The 18,995-nt window shown below is 34.0% G+C and overlaps 2 protein-coding genes and 1 long non-coding RNA gene across 3 annotated transcripts in view; 2 read left to right on the forward strand and 1 right to left on the reverse strand.

Moving 5' to 3' along the window:
• The window catches only part of LOC130450384 (protein phosphatase 1 regulatory subunit 14C), a 321,652-nt gene that overhangs the window by 173,432 nt on the left and 129,225 nt on the right, over positions 1 to 18,995 (forward strand). The gene's annotated exons all lie outside the window — the stretch shown is intronic.
• LOC130450339 (protein-tyrosine sulfotransferase) overlaps positions 1 to 18,995 on the forward strand; it is a 95,944-nt gene that overhangs the window by 47,044 nt on the left and 29,905 nt on the right. Inside the window, exon 2 of the mRNA XM_056788683.1 lies at positions 6,264 to 6,592. Within this exon, the coding sequence (XP_056644661.1) occupies positions 6,330 to 6,592 (263 nt within the window). The 5' untranslated portion in view covers positions 6,264 to 6,329. The remainder of the gene's footprint in view (positions 1 to 6,263; positions 6,593 to 18,995) is intronic.
• Positions 7,645 to 18,995, reverse strand: part of LOC130450396 (uncharacterized) — a 43,675-nt gene continuing 32,324 nt past the window's right edge. Inside the window, exon 3 of the long non-coding RNA XR_008910578.1 lies at positions 7,645 to 7,854. This is a non-coding gene — a long non-coding RNA (uncharacterized LOC130450396). The remainder of the gene's footprint in view (positions 7,855 to 18,995) is intronic.

An 18,995-nucleotide genomic window follows, 5' to 3' on the forward strand; every position in this document is an offset into this window, starting at 1 on the left:
ATTGGAAGGAGATTGTATTGTTTTTTTTCTTATCTCCCAATTTATTTCAACAGTTGGGTAATTTTATACACACAGTCTTTACTTACTTTATTCAAAAATATGCACCTAGACCATATAATAATTAAATTAACACTACTTGTATAAACTAATTCCGTACCTCAACAAGCTCGAATATATGTCAGAAATAAATGTCTAGTATTCTAGAAAGTAAACAAAAAAACCAATAAAACAAATCTACGCTGCGATAAAAACAAACATCAAACGAATTCCGTTCTCGCCAAATTTTAGACTTCCATTATAACTGGACAGGATCTGCTTCATAGTCCATGTCATAGACGAGTTCGTAACTACTCGAGAATATTGAAAAAAGTTTTAAATAAAAACTGTTAAGCATTCAGGCCTACCTTGTATGGACCACCTTTCCTCTGAAACGCATTCTTTCATATCAAAGTTCAAAATTCAATAAGAAATATAAAAATTGGTGTTCAAAAAATTGTTTTATCCTTTCTAATAAAGATGAAGGGGTGGATGGCTTTCTGTTAAAACGAATATAAATCCAATGTTAAATGATTTGAGAAAGAATATCTTTTTCATTCACGAATTCTCAATTTAAATCACATGACGAAGCAAGTAAATAAATGAGAAAGATGTTATTGATCACTGACATATGACACATCCTGTATATATTTTTTTTTTTTGAAAACAATGCGTACGTAAATTATTATAATAACATTGGATATCAACTTCTACTGAATAATCTCCTTAAATTTAAGACATTTATAGTATACAATAAAATAAAAATAATTTGGTTCTCAAGAACACCTGCAGAATATTATAGCCTATAAAATACAAACCAACTTATGGTGGGAGTTTCGTATGTAGTTGTAAGGTGACAATTTCAATAAATGAACTGACAAGTATCAGCTTCGAGTTTTTATCCAAAATAAAACTTTTTCCCATATACTAACAGACATAATACTAAATTGCCTTCGTTTGGTTTTAACCCTTATCAAATGTGCCTTGTCATTCTGTTACTAGCGGTGACGTGCCGTTAACTTTGGAAGACCCTAATGGAAGATCTATTTACTTAATTATATCCAGATAACGTCGTAGTGAGTTTTATAATAAGGATAAGACGTACTTCTTGTATACTTTATCTATTCTAACTGTAAAAAGTAGCAAAGAATGCCGATAGCCAAACTTGAGGCGAGTTTTAAAAAAGACAAAAATATAAAGAATTTTACTATCTTTTATGGAAACATGCCGTATAGTCGATCTTCGATAAGAATAAATCTAACTGGTGGATGATTTCGAAAATAAAACTATTATTTTTCAAATTTTTTTGCAGATTTTCAAAAAACGTGCACTTACATTCTAGTTTGCGCTCCTTTCCGACTTTATCAATAGATGTAAGGGGGCTGATGTTTGCAATTTCGTGTCATTATTAATTCATTACCTCACATCATTGACCGTCAGTCGATCAATGTGAACGTTCAGTTTTTCGGTGCAAAATTCCGATGGACAATCCGAGTCTGGTTAATTCCTGGAGCAGAAGCCATCTTGAGCTTGCTTACATTAACTGAAAAAATTCTGTAAAGTCTGTAGTTAAATGACAAGTTTCTTAAGATTGTTTTCTTCTTTGCGTTTTGGTAAATTTTTTGTTGGCTCTCTAATATAAAAATTGGTCTTATTCTAAATAATAATCCAACGGAAATTTTTGGTCGGGACAAAACTAAACAAGCCAAAATGCAAGAAGACGATTGATTCGAAAAAAATTGATTTACCTTTAAACGGTAGAGCAAAGAATTTAATGCAGATTTATGCGATGATTTGTGCAAATATACATCCGAAAAAACTTCGAAATTCTATTTTAAAAAGTTTTTTTGTAAAAATATTTCAACAAAATTGTTCCCGAAGAAAATACAATTAGAAAAAATATGTGCCTTGGATTCACAGTTTCAGAATGGCCCCAGAAGTACCTGGCCAGACTTTGAGATGGCGGCAGTTACTTAAAAAATACCACTATATTAGAAAGTACATAATCTATAAAGCAGAAGATGCCACGTTGTTTAGTATTTGTTTAGCAACCATCAATAGTGAACGTTTTCATTGAATTTTTTAAGCTTGGAAAAAATTGGTAGTAGACATTCCAAAAAGTGCGATACACCGCATATTAACTGAAGATTTGGTCACGAGGAAGCTGTGGGTGCCGCGTTTGTTCACAATGGAACAAAAACGGCATCCTGAAGATGTTTCCATTGAGTTTCCATTGCCGAATTTTTACGCCGTTTCATAACCTTTTAACCTGGCAAGGTCATGGCGTCGGTTTATTGGAATGCGCGTGGGATAATTTTCATTGACTATCTTTAAAAAGGAAAAACTATCACTGGCGAGTATTATGCGAACTTATTGTAACGTTTGAGCGAAGAAATCTATCAAAACTGCCGCATTTGCCTTAGAAGATTGTTGTTTCATCAAATCACTGCACCAGCTGACACATCCGTTATGACATTCGCCAAATTTATAAATTAATGTATTGCTACCTTATGTACTTTATTTGCCAGATTTAGCCCCCCTTGGGTAATTCTCTGTTCCTAGACTTGAAATGTCTCGGTGGTAAAAGATTTTCTAACAATGAAGAATGAAGAATGAACTTATGGAATAACTAGCTTTTACCCGCGGCTTCTCTCGCATCGAATCCATTAAATAAGTATCAGAAATCATTATAATAGAAAAATATCAATAAGATAAATTTATTTCATTGCTTGGTTAGTGTGTTAAAAATAGTAGCACCAAGTATATTCTGCCCCAATTTTGTTATACGAAGCCTTGTTCCATTACATAGCCGATGAGCATCTAAATTGCGTATCAGCATCACTGGTACATTTGGTTTTAATTGAAGTTTATGTGACGGTACACCTAACAGTTCAAGGAACTTAATTCCATATCCATAATTGTATCCATCGATAAATATTCCTTCATTTCTCCTTTCCTATCTTTTAAAATGTCGGTGTTAATCTAATTAACGGCGCTGAAGTAGCAAAATGTTGATATCTGTTGACAATGTTTTGTTTATTTTTGTAAAAAATATTTTTTTTAATAAAAAGTATAACATAGTATACTTCTAGTACCTCCCAAAATATGTGTAGAAAGTTTCATGATGATTCGTCAAGTAGTTTTTACGTGAAAGCGTAACAAACATCCACGCTTTCACATTTATAATATTAGTAAGGATCGCTGGTTGACCAGGCTTGGGTCATTATTGGTTTGCCAAGGTCGTGTTTCCCAGCGTTGGCCCAAGCTAAGCCCCGTCGTTCAAGTCTGGGGGCTCCTACATGGGCAGACATTCCCCATTTAAACAAAATGTGCATTTTTCAAATTTTACTTTTAGTGCCTTTGAGCATATTTCGTCATTTTTTATATATAAGCATATTTCATCAACATTTTCCACATTAAATCCGCTTTTTAGTTATCAGCATATATTAGCAAATATTAAAGCAAGCATCTGGGAAGAAAACCCATATAAATCTCTATAGAGATCGAATGTTATGTAATGCAAAATCATGTAAATTACGAACTTTGTATGTACCTATTAATTGGTAAAGAAATATAAGTAACAACAAATATATTTCATGCTCAAGATCGTTCTACATTTTTATATGGATTGAATGAAAGATCTCTACTTGAGGTTCTATATTTTTTGTTCTGGACTGAATAGAATTCTTACCAAAGCTCTTTTATATAAATTCGACAAGAAAATATTCTTTCACGAACATGTTAAGAGACGTAGATAAGGGTTTGATTGTATAGCAGTCTTAATTCTTCTACCCTTTTTTTCTGAGAACAAAACAAAAAATACGTACAGTAACGATTATCGGGGTTGCTTCTATACACACTCATTTTCTTTTCACCCGAGACAATTCTCCATTATTCTTGAATTACCGAATTGTGTTTATTAACATTTTAAGGGATGTTTTCGAGGAATTGATTCTTTTCGTTAGATAAGTGGAAATGGATATAGGTACATCTTATACTATAAAAATTGATGTACATACAACGAGTATCGGATTACACTTAAACAACATTGTCAGACTTGGAATGTTGTATGAAGATTAAGAAAATGTGAAACGGTTGAGGTTATTATACGTGGTACGGTCCATGAGTTCTTAGCTTAACATTGAAAGGCATTCCTGGAGTCGTACGAAAACTGGAAAAGTCGTTGGCAACAATTTGTGGATACGGAAGGATGCTATTTCGAAAAATTCTAATCGTTTTCACTATTTTCATGAATACATTAAAAACAAATTAGTCTCACTACTTTTAAAACGGACCCTGTATATATTTATTTTCAAGAGATTCTCCTTTAAACGAATATAGTTGTCTAAGTTTAATCCCAAACTGTTTTCTATTTTCGGAAAGAAGTGTTTCTTTGAATTCTTCGCTTCTTCCCTCTTAGTTCGGTCAAATTCTACCAAAAAATAAGAGTGAAGCTACATAAATTCCCATCAAGCTGAAAATCAGTAAAATTGTTTAAAATACAATTTAAAAAAAATTTCCGTGTTTGGAAAAAATTTTATTCAACGTCAAAGGTCAAAAAAATGAGTTTTTCGCGATTATCAGAAAAACGGTAAGTTTTATCTTAAAAATACCTTAGACGAAAATTGGAGATCATAAAATTACTTACAAAAAACGTATCAATACTTTTATCCTACGAGCCACCGTTTCTGAGATATAACGATTCCAAAAGTTGTAAAAGTTATAATGTTTCAGATTTATTGTCGGATTTAACAGCTATAATGATTGCACGAGAAATTCCAAAGTTGCAGAACAACATCCTCAAACTTTAGCAACATCTTAGTCATTTGATAATTTATTTGATGAACTTATGACACTTCCCACCAGTCTACAGAAATTTCTTACAAATACAAGTCTCAGTTCATTTCAATGTTGTAAGAAAAGTTTACTGCTGAAAAAATATTGGTGAAACCATTAACTACGACAACTTTTTGAATCATTATATCTCAGAAACAGTGGCTTAGAAGAAAAAATGTATCAATACGGTTTTTGTAGATAATTTTATGATCTACAATTTTCGTCTAAGGTAATTTATATCATAAAACTCACAGTTTTGCTGAAAATTGCGAAAAACTCATTTTTTTGACCTTTGATCTTTAATAAAATTTTTTCCATACACGGAAATGATGGGGAACATTCAAATTCTATGTTTAATTCATGTAAATTGTCCGCATAATCTGTGAAATTTCATGCTTGTTTATGGTAACGGAGAGATAGTTTCCTAGTCAACGTGTAAAGGTCACATGGATGGATTTCGACTCATTAACTTGACTTCTCCATATTTTCAATTGCTTTGGCCTGACAAGATTTGCTTACAGCAATTGTAACGGATCTCGATATGAAGCTATTGAAGCAGAATCATCGTATGGTGCACTAAATGTATTATCTGATGTGGCTGGTATAGAAAACGTAGAAGTGGACTCAAAACGCTACCTTAGGAAACACCTGCGTTGACTGGATGCTGGTTTTCCCGAAGTGGAAGGGATCTACTCTACTACCTACATTGCTAACAGTACTGGCAGAAGTGTGCAGCTAGTATGCAGTAAAACCCACTCCATTTATGTACACTGTGGACCTGTATTCCCCCGCGGAAACCTCCGTAAGGTATTACTTCGTGGGGGAGGCATTACCTTATTTAATCTTTTTTCTTGATTATTTTCACTACGTTCCTCAATCGATGCTAGTTGATTGGAGTTTTAGAATGACAAGTTTATCCCTTCTTGTTCTTCTACTTTGTCGTCATCTTTTTCATACTATATCGCCCAGTCGTCTCCTTCTTTCGGTCATCTTAACATCTCGTCAGCTACATTCCTCTACTGCATTGGGAAACACCTGCGTTGACTGGATCCATTGTTGATGATTCGTCTTGGTACTTAACTATTAAGTACCGATCTTCTTGGTAGGATTTTAGAATGAGGAAAAAATTTAGGAGTGGGGATTCCTGGATATTGTAAAGTAGACCAAAATGCCAAGTATAGGTATAAGGATGATTTCAAGTAATATCCACTGAATTGGAAAGTAACCACTACTAAGGATATTACAATTTGAATGGCTTTTGTATGTAGTTGTTGAAGAAGTTTGACTGAAATAAGGAGACTTAATGGCACTTTGCACATGTTCTGCTTCTATTTTTATGATCTGATCTTCCATTTGGTATTGATATTAATTTCTGTGGATTTTTGTTTCAGATCGTCCACATTAATCATTCGATTAACGATGACGTGAAAAGAAGACAAAAAAGAAACGTTCCAAGGATGCAGGTCAGACGGATAGGTCTGAAAAAGACTTGCGGTCTCTTGCTTACCGCCATAGTTCTCTATGTTATCGTACATTCGTTCGTTGGACCAATGACGTCGGTTCTGTCTTCTAATATGGTATCAGAACAGAAATACGTCATCGGTAACGATAAACGAATGTACGAGTATAACCGTCAGATGCCGCTCATATTTATTGGAGGAGTACCGAGAAGTGGTACGACGTTAATGAGGGCGATGTTAGACGCACATCCTGATATTAGGTAAGAAATATTATCGATTTAAGATACTTAGTACTTAGTGTTGATGCCTTAACGAAAACGCAAATAGGGAATGTTGTAAATTTATCAAGATATCAAAAGGCAAAAACTTTTGAACGGTAGTGTAATTGATAGAACACGATAATTATTTTACTCGAAATATTGGTAATCATACTAAACTCAGACAATTGCATTGCTGCATTTTAAAAAACTGAAATCACTTAGCGAAAGTTGAAGATAATCGATCGTCGCTAAACGTGTTAAATCGTGAAAGGTTTAAGCATTAATATAATAAGCGTAGTCTAAATCCACTAGAAACACGCCACGCCACCCCACGCTATGCGACTTCGGTTCACGTAGTACATTGTTATGTACGCATAGAGATGTTCAAAATGATCGAAAAATAACAACTGAGGTGTATATAAAGACCTGATGGTAACGGAATCCAGGATTTGCATATGGGAGCAAGGAATATTTGTTTTCGATAAAATTAGAAAAACAACAGATTACGTAATAGAAATTAATATAAATTTCAATTACTTCTCAGTCACTTTTTTGTTGCTAAATCGTCTAGAATTTATGTCTGTTGATAGAAAGATAGTTTTTTAAAATAAAAAGTTTTAAAAATATTGAAAAACAATAATGAATGAAACATACTATTCTCGCGTGCACAGAAATCGGTTCACTGTAAACTTTAGACTGAAATTATTCATCAGATCAAAAAATACCCTGTTTGAAAGACAATTTATATATATTAATATAATAATATTTTATAATAAGGTTTTTATTTTAAAGTAAAAAGGGTTATTGACAATTTAAAACTCAATACTAAATTTCTTAACCCTTAATTTGGCAACGACCTAATTTATTGATTAAAAAAATTTTTTTTTGAAATGGTTCTTTAAGGTCTAAATAAGCTAATTTTAAAGTTTGAAAAATTTGGGTTCATTTTTGGATGAGATATGCAATATATATCTTGTACGATACGTTGCCAAATAAGCTGGTTTAAGGTTGGCGGCAGAAGTAATAAAAATAGCAATCGACCGGTCCATCATTGTCTCATCCTTTGACACTTCTGGAGTTTGTGATGCATCCTCTGCATCAAAACGTTTTTCAACGTATACATCTAAAAATTTGCTCGCTGCCTGAAGTAATACATCTTCATTCTCCAAATTTTCTTCATTTTCTTGCTCATCTCCAGAGTCCGCCTTTGGCTTAGGAAGTAATGAAAGAATATAACAAGCTCTTGAAGAAAAATTTTTGCTCTGAAAAAGAAAAAAAACATCAAAATGAGGTTGAGAAGACAAAAATGCTAACAAATTCCTAAATAAAATTAAAACTAAATAAATTTTGAATTGAGGTAAAATAAATCTGATTTTTTAAATTATACTCCTTTGTTTGAAATTAATATGATTTAAAAAAAATAACACGTAAATTTACTATAGTTATTGAAATAATGACTTTTTTTCTCTTAAATCATAAGTAATGTTCAAACCATTAGCCGAATTGGCATTGTATCCTACAGGATACAGATGGTAAAACGTAATTTTCTAGGTCAATATCAATTGAATTGATTCAGTGTTCGTTCAAAACAGATGTTTACATGTCAAGACAGGTGAATCATAATTTAAAAAAGCTGAATTCAGATGATAAATAATAGTAAATTGACTGAAAACTTATCCAACCGGAGGTCGATGCCATTTCTTTGGATGAAGCTGATTTCACTGTTCCAATTTGCAAAGTAAACAAACTTTCACTCTAAGTGGATGTCGGAAACTGATGGAGGTTACTGTACAAGGCTTAAAGAGACGATGGAACTAAAATAAAGGCGCTAAATTTAAAAAAAAATAAGGGAAAGTCATGTATCTTGCAAGTTACACTGCCAAATTAAGAGTTTTAATAATGGGTATGACCTCCTCTTGTCCTAATAACATTTCTCATACGATTAGGCATAGATCTAATCAAGTTACCTATTGTTCCTTGTGGGAAATTCAGACACTCTTCTTCTACTGCAACAATAAGCTCTGAGATCTAGTTTGGAGTAGGTCCAGCTCAAATTCTTTTATTTTAGCTTATCCCATAAATGTTCTATGGGATTTAGATCAGGATAGTATGTTGGACACTCCATAACCCAAAAACCGACTTTTGCAATGTTATCTTGCACGATTCTGGAGTTGTGCAGTTTTGTATTATCATAAATAGAAGTAAATTCGTCTCCAATGTAGTCGACGTAAGGTACCATGAAATGCTAAAATTTCCTCGATATATCAGTCGTTAATCCTCTTCTTTCGTGAACACGGTCACCGCTACGAATGAACGCAGAGTTGGTTCTTGCTCTCATGAAAATTACACTCCAGATCAAGCAGGAACCACCTTCGTAAGCATTCTGCTTTTCAAAGCAACAATCTGCAAATCGCTTTCTTGGTCTTCGGTATAGTTTCCTTCTTTGGTCGCTACCATGAAGGCATATTCTGGTCTCATCTGAGAACAGAACAGAACAGGTCCCCATTGTTCCAACATTCAATTCAATTCGCAGGCGTGTATGCCGATGAGTTGGAGTAAATTTTGGACCAATAGATGGTGTTTTAGGGGTCAGGTTATTTTCCTGCGTTTTTTGTCTTACTTTCCACTGACTTATACGCATTCCTCGCACGTCACGGAGCTGTTGTTGCACTTGAATGGCATTGAGGTGACGATTTCTTAATGTTGTGGACAATATAAAGCGATTGTAAATTGCCCTCTGCCCATGAAAGGATCCAGTCTCCTCATAACGCTCATTCTTCGAACCTCTGCGCGGGTCATATTCAATTGTCTAGCAATAGCTCGCTGACTAAGTCCATTTTTTTCCGTTTCAGGTAGTATAGTAATTGTGCAACAGAGGGTGAACAGTTGTAAAATTTGTTTCGATATAAAGAGAAAAATTGCAGTGATAATTTCTAAAAAAAATGGCCGAAAAGAAAACAAATTCTTTTTACAGCGTGCACGGTTAACGAACGCAATTAAAATGGTGGGATATACTAACAGTTATAAGCCACAAATGAGAGTTACAAAGAAACAAGTTCACATACAGGTGAAGCTAATAAAAGCGGGCTCAAAAACAGATACGAATACGGATGATGAGATGAATTCCGATTTTCCACAATTCGATAAAGTATATCTTTCAACAAGTTGAGATTTACAACAATGAACTTGTTTCTTCTTAACAAACAATATGCGTATAAATAAAACTGAAAACATCTGTTACTATAAACCATTTTCTTTATTTCTATTTCAAAATCCAATACAATTTCATTTCCGCCATTTCGTTTATAAAAAAATAAAACCGTTTTCAACCACAAGTGACTCGTCATATGTTCTGCCATTAAATCCCGCAGAGGAAAGAGCTATAGATTTTTTATCGTGATTCCGGATTTTTACCCATTGACAAAACTGACAGATACAGGAACAAAACAGCTCGAAAATGACTGGCCCTTCTAGCTTTTTTTCCTGTAATGTCTGTTGTAACGCTAACGGTAATATATTCGGAAAAACTGAAATGTTTCTAGTAGAAATATTGACGGGAATATTGCAGAGCAAATTGAGGATTCGTTAAAAAAGTGTATATTTTGAAAATGGAGAACCACAGAAAAAACAACGATATTATCAATTTTATATATACATTTTGGCGATAGAGAAACATCGAAATTCAACAGAAAACTTTTTTTATTTTTCTTGGAAATGTTGAGGTTAGAAAAAAGTTGTTTTTTCAATTATATATAACTCGTTCAATACTCAATATATATACCCTCAAGTCTTAAGCATGGATAGCGATATGTTCATATTTTTCTTTATCTATAATATCACTCAATAAGTCGTGTGACTGACACACAGATGGCGCTGCCATTGTCAAATCCATATGACGTGTACGATGTATCAACTTTCAAAAGAGTAATATAAAATTCCATGACATTTTAGTTAGTCAGAAAAAAGTGACAGCCATTTAAGTGAAACTACTTTTCTTATATGCAAAACAATGGATTTGAAATAATTTCGTGCGTTAATTTATCATTAATTTTTGATGAAAAAAAAATACTGTACAAACTCTGCAACGGCATCAAAAGTGTTATCCCGATTCTGCTCTATCGAAAATAATCATTTGTTATTGGTTTGCTGAATTTAAACGATGATGGTGAACGTTCTGGTAGTACAATTGAGGTGGTTACTCCAGAAAACAACAAAAAAGTCCACAAATTGGTTATATTTAATCGTAAATTGAACTTGCGTGAAATAGATGAGGCCATAAATCAGAAGGTAGTGTATTTACGATTATGCATGAACATTTGACCATGAGAAAGCTTTTTTCAAAGTGGGAGCCGCGTTTACTCACAGTCGATCAAAAACAACAACGTGTTGATGATTCGGAGCAGTTTTTGGTCATATTTACACGTAATGAATCAGATTTTTTACGTCGATATGTGACAATGGATCCTTTATTTCACTTCTAAATCAAAACGGTAATCATCTGAATGGACTGCAACCGGTGAAATCTATCCGAAGCGTCCAAAGGCACAACAGCCAGCTGGGAAGGTTATGGCTTCAGTATTTTGGGATGCGCATGGAATATTGTTTATCTACTATCTCCAAAGGAAAAAGACAATCTATAGCGAATACTACACAGAGTAGTTGCATTGTTTGAATGCAAAAATTAAGGAAAAACAGTCCCATATGTTGAAGAAAAAAACACTGTTTCACCAAGACCGATTCACAAGTCGATCCACCGTATAGTCCAGATTTTGTCCCCAGGAACTACTGGCTGTTCGCTGATCTCAAAAAATTGCTCGCCGGTAAGAAACTCAGATCAAATGAAAAAGCAATTGCTGACATTGGAGCCTATCTTGAGGTAAAAGACAAATCCTTCTACAAGCACAGCAAGAAGTTAGAGAAGCGCCGGAATGATTGTATTGTTCTCGATGGAGATTACATCGATGAATAAAATCGATTTTTAGCAAAAAAAAAATGCGTTTTTCTTAGTTAGTCACACGTCTAATTGGTATACTAATTATTAATTTTTTCAAATTATTGGTTCGGAGAAAAATACTGTTGTCATATTTTTCAAAGTTCATTTAATTTGACCACAGCTCTATATGTAATTCTGTCAATGTCATGTCTGGGCTAGGTTTCTTGATTATTGGTTCAACATAATACGTCCGAACGTTTTATTATTTACACCTCGTATAAATTATACAAGGTAAGCCAGAAAGGCGTACGATTTTACGAACTCTCTTTGCGTTTGAACGTTATGAGAGGGAGTTGCGCGGGTGGTGGGGATGAGTAGCTCGGTTCTCGGAAATTTAGTCGCGATGGATTACTTCACCGGAGCGCAATGTTTGTTTCGACGTGAGTTTTGATTACATGACATAAATCAGTGTAGGAAGGAAAGTGTGAATCGATCGTGGGTCAGAAAGTTCGAAGACTACTGGTTCGACTCTCAATCAGAAGCCTACGGGACGCCCAAGATCAACAAGAACAGAAGACACAATTTAAATCCAAGTTAAAGTTTCAGTTCAACGTAATCCTGGTCTATAGACTCGCAAGCGATCAGCCGCAATTTTGGTACCGAGAACATCTTTGCGTCACATTTTGTCGAATAATCTGAAATTACACCCGTATAAAATTCAACTTGTGCAGAAATTACAGCCAAATGTTTTAATTTTAAGACGAGTTTTTGATGGAATATTCTGTTCTCCGACCATTTTCACTTAATTGGGCATATCAATAGACAGAATTGCAGTTACTTGGCTGCAGAGAACCCACGTGCAAAACATCAAAAGCCTCTGCATTCGACAAAAGTAACCGTTTGAGCGGCCATATCAGCGCACGGAATTATCGGACATTTCTTTTAAAATCAACAGGGGCAATCTGTCAATGTAAATTATGAATGATACATAGCCAATTTAAGGAATTTTTTTCTTTCCGCAATTGCAACAATTTAAAGCCTATAATCGAACGACATGGTTTCAACAAGATGGCGCGTCATATGTCTAATGCCTCTTTGGCGTTGGTAAACCAGATGTTCGCTGGGAAACTGATATCTCGCCGAGGAGATAATACATGGCAGTCTAGGAATCCGGACCTAACACCACCGGATTTTTTTATGTTGAGATACCTGAAAAGTAGAGTCTACTGCAATAACCCAGCCACGCTTAATCAGTCCAACATCCGAGAAGAAATAGCAGCTATTCCCCGCGCAATGTGCCATCGAGTTTTTACCAATTTGAGATCTATATTCGAAGAATGTTTGCAGCGCGATGGTGCACACTTAGATGATGTTGTTTTTAATAAATGAATTTCCCAGGTGTATATTTAAAATAAAATGGAAAAGTGTATGTGGATTATATCTAGTTTTTTTATTATTATTTTTTAAATTCGCAAAACTTTTTGGTCCACCCTGTAGTTAAAATCATAAAGATCTTATATTAGAAATGGTTGAGTCTTACTTTAACGATAACCGAAGAGTAGACACAAGTATTTCTTTTTTGTCGCCATCAATCATTTCGTCCTATTCATATTTTTTTGTATTATGTTCGTGAGCAAAACTCCTATACAACATTATTATTGAAGTATACGGGTTTATGCTGCGAAACTTTTCAACGATAACGACCCGTATTTGATTTATTTATAAATTTATAGTTCGGAATGGAACAATGGGTATTGTGTTCATCTCGATAAAGTGAAAACTTCTTCTACAATTTCGTGGGATTAAATTATAATCCGAAAACGATGTTGGTGTTTTCTTTATCTGTTTCACAGGCCGGCGAAATAAATTTAGCGTGTGATCTATGACCTCATAGTTGATGAGTAACACATACACATAGCCAAAATTCTTGAACCCCCACATCAAAATGGGACGCGCTATTATTATAAGTCAAGAAATTTGATAATGTATCTATAGAAGCCTTTAAAAATGACAAAAACTGAAAAAAAATATTAGTGTGATGAAATTCATTGGAACAGGAAGGGAATATGATGAAAATGAAAGGAAAAATAATTTACAGACGATCTGAGATCGGGAAAGGAAAGAGAAGAGTTTTTCAAGGGTAAAAAACGATTTATCTCGATTTCTACAAGTCATATGGAAAAAAGTCAAATAGCAAAATTGTAGGTAATGAAAAGATCCAAAACTTTTGTATTTGAACTCTTTTCACAGAACCTCAAAATTTACGTGAAAAATTGAAATAACAAGAGCTCTATCAGGGTATCTGATCTACAAACCTTCTTCAGAATCCAATGATTAATTTTGTGGATATTTTCTTTGCAAACGCATGTTTTTCTGCTTCATACACCTACATAGCTAAATCTCAGAAATTGGAGCTGAGAACATATATACTATAAATAAGTGTAATCAACATATCTACCACCGATAATTCCATTTATTATTGAATCTGACGAAAGTTAATGAAAGTCAAGCCCGTCGAATGCAAAATAACTGTTAACAAGGGCGTCGCCAGCTTATGACTAAGGGAAAGGGGAGAAATGGGGCAATACTATGGAGGATAAAAATATGAACGCCTGGTACATTCGAGAGCATGAAACGTTACACTTTGGAAGTCTTTGCCTCGACGACGATTGTAATAAGAACGGTTCTATCAATATCAATGTATAAAACTCCACAAACGATTTTAAAAACGGATTAACATTAAATCTTAATTTGTCATTCGATGTGGAATTCATTGCCTTCCTCCTTCGCCCCCTTGATGACGCCCTTTGCCGTTTACCAATTAAAACATCGAATCGGAAACATAAATGCATTTCTATTGGCTGTCGGAAGGCGTATGTACACAATTTCTTCGAAATATTCCTGCCAGAGGCAGCCTGCGATATACAGTGGCCTGGCTCGGTTAGATTTATTTAATTCATAAATTTCTTTAAATAAATAGAGATATAGGCGAATGAAGATACTGGAATTGCACAATGTTGTGAGAATAAAGACAGGGTATGGTTTTAATAATAAAGATTTATATAAAACACAGCAAGTTATTTTAAAGATATTCGAATGTTAAAAAAAGGAAAATATTCAGTAATCTGATAATGCAGTCATAATAAGAATTGTTGAATTAACTAGAGTAAATAAATTTTCCATTTATCGAAAGGGGTTGCTGTTGATAATTCACAGAAACGAAAAGCATGTAAAGAAACACTGAAATCAGTTGACAAATTTACTCAAGATTTTATACGTAGGACAATGTATAGTTTATACAAGGAGAAAAAGGCTGCGACATTTGAAGAAATACAGCAAAATGTAACAAATAATCCAGAATACAATTATACCAGTTTAGAAACATTGCATTAAGTTCTGTTGGCATGTGGTTTTAAACACAAAAAAAACTGAATAAACGAATGGCAATAACCGAATCGTTGAGGATTCGATGGCGACAAGATTATTTGCGTCAGATAAAAGGCTACCGAAGTTCTAATATACTAATGGGGTTACAAAAACTGCTCAATTCAGGTCTGGTACTCTGTTTAAACCAAACTTCCTTACCTGCAGATACATTTCACTCGTTTATTTACGTTTTACAATTTGTATTATGGTTACACTGTGAACCGTCTCTGTCTTCCTTTATTCTTCAGTAGATGAAGTTATTATGTAACATTTAATTGACTTTCGCTCGGTTTTCGCCTTCATTGTATCAAAAGTAATTATATCCAATCCATTGCTTCAGGATGCGCATATATATATGTATATCTCATGAGCTCTTGTATATTTAATAGCAACCGGGAACTTCCTGGTGAATTATTCAGTCGGTATTTTAAATTAAAGTCGTTTTGCCCTCCGAGCTTTATTGAATTAAATCGAATAAAGTTTGCTGATAATCTCATCAACGCTAGAATTTTTGATAATACCAAAAAAAGATTTAATCAATAACTTTTCGGTGATATTTCAAGCAAGAAAACTTTTTTTTAATAATTCAAAAAATTTAGATAATTACGTAATTGTCGAAGTGGATCTGCATATTTTATGCAACACCAAAAGGACAAATCGTATATTCCATGGAAAAATTGTCCACCTGTAAACGATAATTAACTGATCAAAAACCTACTACAATGGCGCTGCTGTAGACTTTGACTCAAGCAGTTCATTAATGATAATTTCATAGAATTACGCTGTACAAAATAATGGAGTAAATAAAACCAAAAAGAAATCAACAGATTTTTTTCCAACAGATCATTTTCTGTTGAGTCGCAGTCACATACACATGACTGTCGCTAGTAATTGTCCCCCCAAGTGGCAGAAAAGAACAGTGCAGCGAGTCGAGTGTATGGGGAACCGAACTAATTTAATTTTTATTATGAATGGGTCAAGGACACAAATCTGTCAGTACAGATGACATTGTTCAGAGAGTTCACTAAGCGGTTATGGAAACTCGAAGGTTCACCATAAGTGAATTATCTATGCAATTTCCGAAAGTTTCAAGATCTGCCCTGTACTCTATCGTTTCTGAACAGTTTGTATTCGCTGGATTCCAACGATGTTGACTGATAACCACAAAGCTCGCCGAACGAATACAGCTTTGGAGATTCTGGGCCGTTACAATATTGTGGAGCAGATTGTAAGTTTATAGTAACTAGATTTTGGCAACAAAAAGGTGTGTGGAGTTTTTGCAGCCTGAATTAACAATGAATGCAGATTTATGTTTGCAACGCTTAAGAAAAGTTATTCAAATGTTGATTTCTGGAATTGTTCTGATCCACGACAAGGTCCTTCCTCACAGCTCTCGTTTGACACAACGACTCTTTCAGCAAGTTCAATGGGAAATATTTGAACACCCACCCAGGTTATTGCAAAGCTTGTTTACATATATGACCAATGCCTTGATCGTCAAAGTGATAATATAGAGAAATGAACTGTATGGTACATTTACGCTTCTTTTCTTTAGTGTCCATCGGAGGTTGAAGAAAAAAACAAACTTCGTATTTTGGAATACAAGAAAACAAGTTTTTTTAGTAAAATGCTTTCATATGTATATGTAACCGAACAACTTGACAGCTTGAAGCAGCAGTTTCCTTTTGGAATTCTATCAAAAAATTGATGAATTGCTTCATGCATCTCATTCTTCGTCGTGGAACATCGACCACTTGATAATTCTGACTAAACCTGAGATTTTTTAGACCAATCCAATATTTTTTTATCTATATCCTGTACCGATGGATGAGTTTTGCTTCACTCAATCTGTTTCATTACTTCTAATAACATTTTCTATCATAATATGCATTGGGAAGAGATTCAGAATTCTTCTGCTACATTAGGACATGCTTCCATCGTATACCTATTTGGAGAGAATGTCTGTCTGTTGGTTCTGCTACGAAAATTGTCTGAAAAATTTCCGATGTAATAAAAAAACCAGACATTTTTCCATAGTAATTTTTTCCACACAGTCTCCTTTCAAGTCTATACAATATTGCGAACAGTGTTTTAAATCTTCCAAATAATATTTTTCGTCTTTCTGTTCAAAATAGGTGTTAACGTATGCGATAGCGTCCTCGTCTGATGAATATATTTGTCCTGCAAGTGGAAACTTCAAGGTTAGAAAACAGGAAAAAATCGATGAGTTACAAATCTGTGGAATACGGTGGGCGGTCAACCAATTCGTGAATTGGTGAAAATATGCGTGGTCCTAATGGAAAATCACTTTCGCATTGCTTTTTTTTGCAATTTTTCCCCTTACCCTTATTTACCTAACTTATTTTGCTAAAACTGCGTCAGTAAGATAAAAAATAAATAAAAAAAGTAAAATAAGTGTCTATAAATTTACCCCACCGTTGAAAAACAATTTAAATAAATAAGGAAATAAGAGAGACATTACAATAAATTATTTGTTTTGGATGATGCTTTTTAGACTTTTCTCGAATCTCTCATTGATAAGTAGAAAAAAAGTAGCGTGTACTTTACAATACAAAAAACAAATTCGTCGCTACTGACAGTATCTCATTTTGCGCGATGCCGTTTCGAAAGCCCTTGACGCGAAAAACTCAACCAAGCAACGAACTTTGAAATAGTAAGACCACAGAGCTGCATCTGAGCGGAAGCAATACTAAAAACTCAAAACTGTGCATGAAACAAAATACAGGTTAATGAGATGCTATCAAAGTATATTTGCACAAATTAAAGTCTTTCATGTTACACTTTTCGCTGTTCTACCCCTACAATAATAATTAAAATAATTTAAGGTGTACATATTAGGGGGCGTATTAAAAATTTAAACCAATTTCCAAAAGCTTATACACACATAATTGATGTTACTTCTAAAGTTTTTCATTTATTTATAAAGTTACAGAGGGTGTCGGTTTTCATATGTGAAAATTCTTACTCCTCATTTCAAACATGCCGTAACTTGTTAAGACTAGCTTCTAATTATATGAAGAGTACTTTCTCGCGATTATTCTCTCTTTTTTTATTGACAATGCAGTGCATTACGTTTTTATAATAAATAATATGGAATATAAGATTCGTGTATTGATGAGACTTTATTCGAAACAGAAGTTTGAAGCAGTCATGGCAGCGAGGAAAATAGCGGAATTGAAGACACGGTTTATGTATCGAAAGATTGGTTTATTTGACGCATTGTTACATATTTATTAAGTAAAATGAATTGATCTAAACAACAGGAACATGGGTTAGACCATGAGTCGGCAACCTGTGGCTCTTTGGATGTGAAGTTGCAGCTTTTTAGTACCACACGCAAATAAAAAAAAATATTCAAAAATCGTTCTGAATCTATTGACAAGGATTAGGCATCGATTCTATCTCTTATCGACTTCTACTTGCTTTTTTCGTCCTCTCCCTTGCAATCCACATGAAAAATTGCCAGATAACAAACCAGAAATCTTGAAAAAAATAAAAAATCTACCATTATCCTCTGTCATGCGACATAAAAGACACGGTACAAATTTGTCTGATATATGTCGTCTCAAGGTCCAAAGAAGAACTTCTACGATTGCTACCTCTCTCGGGACAAACTAGAGAAGGTATAGCGAATGCCGTGCAAAAATGCCTTGAAGACAATGAGTTCAATTTAAAGAAAATAAAGGGGCAACAACGATTCGACGGATGGAATAGTCTGCAAAACTTGTACAGTAAGATGAAGAAATTGCTATTTGGAGTACTGACTATCAAGTCAACTGATAAATGAAAATTTAGAGTCATATTTGAAACTTAAAACAAGCTCGCTTCTATTGAATTTGTTTGCCCAATTGTTTGTTATTGAAGTTAGAGTTGTGGGTAAATGTTTATTTGTTTTATTTCATTTACTTAAATGATTGGTAATTATCTAATTATTCCATATAAATGCGTTTGTAAATTATCTAATTTATAATAAAAAACACTACTTCATTTATACGAATACTTATAATTACTGACTCTTCACAA

Source organism: Diorhabda sublineata, chromosome 1, assembly GCF_026230105.1.
Source record: "Diorhabda sublineata isolate icDioSubl1.1 chromosome 1, icDioSubl1.1, whole genome shotgun sequence".
In the NCBI taxonomy this organism is placed as follows: Eukaryota; Metazoa; Arthropoda; class Insecta; order Coleoptera; family Chrysomelidae; genus Diorhabda; species Diorhabda sublineata.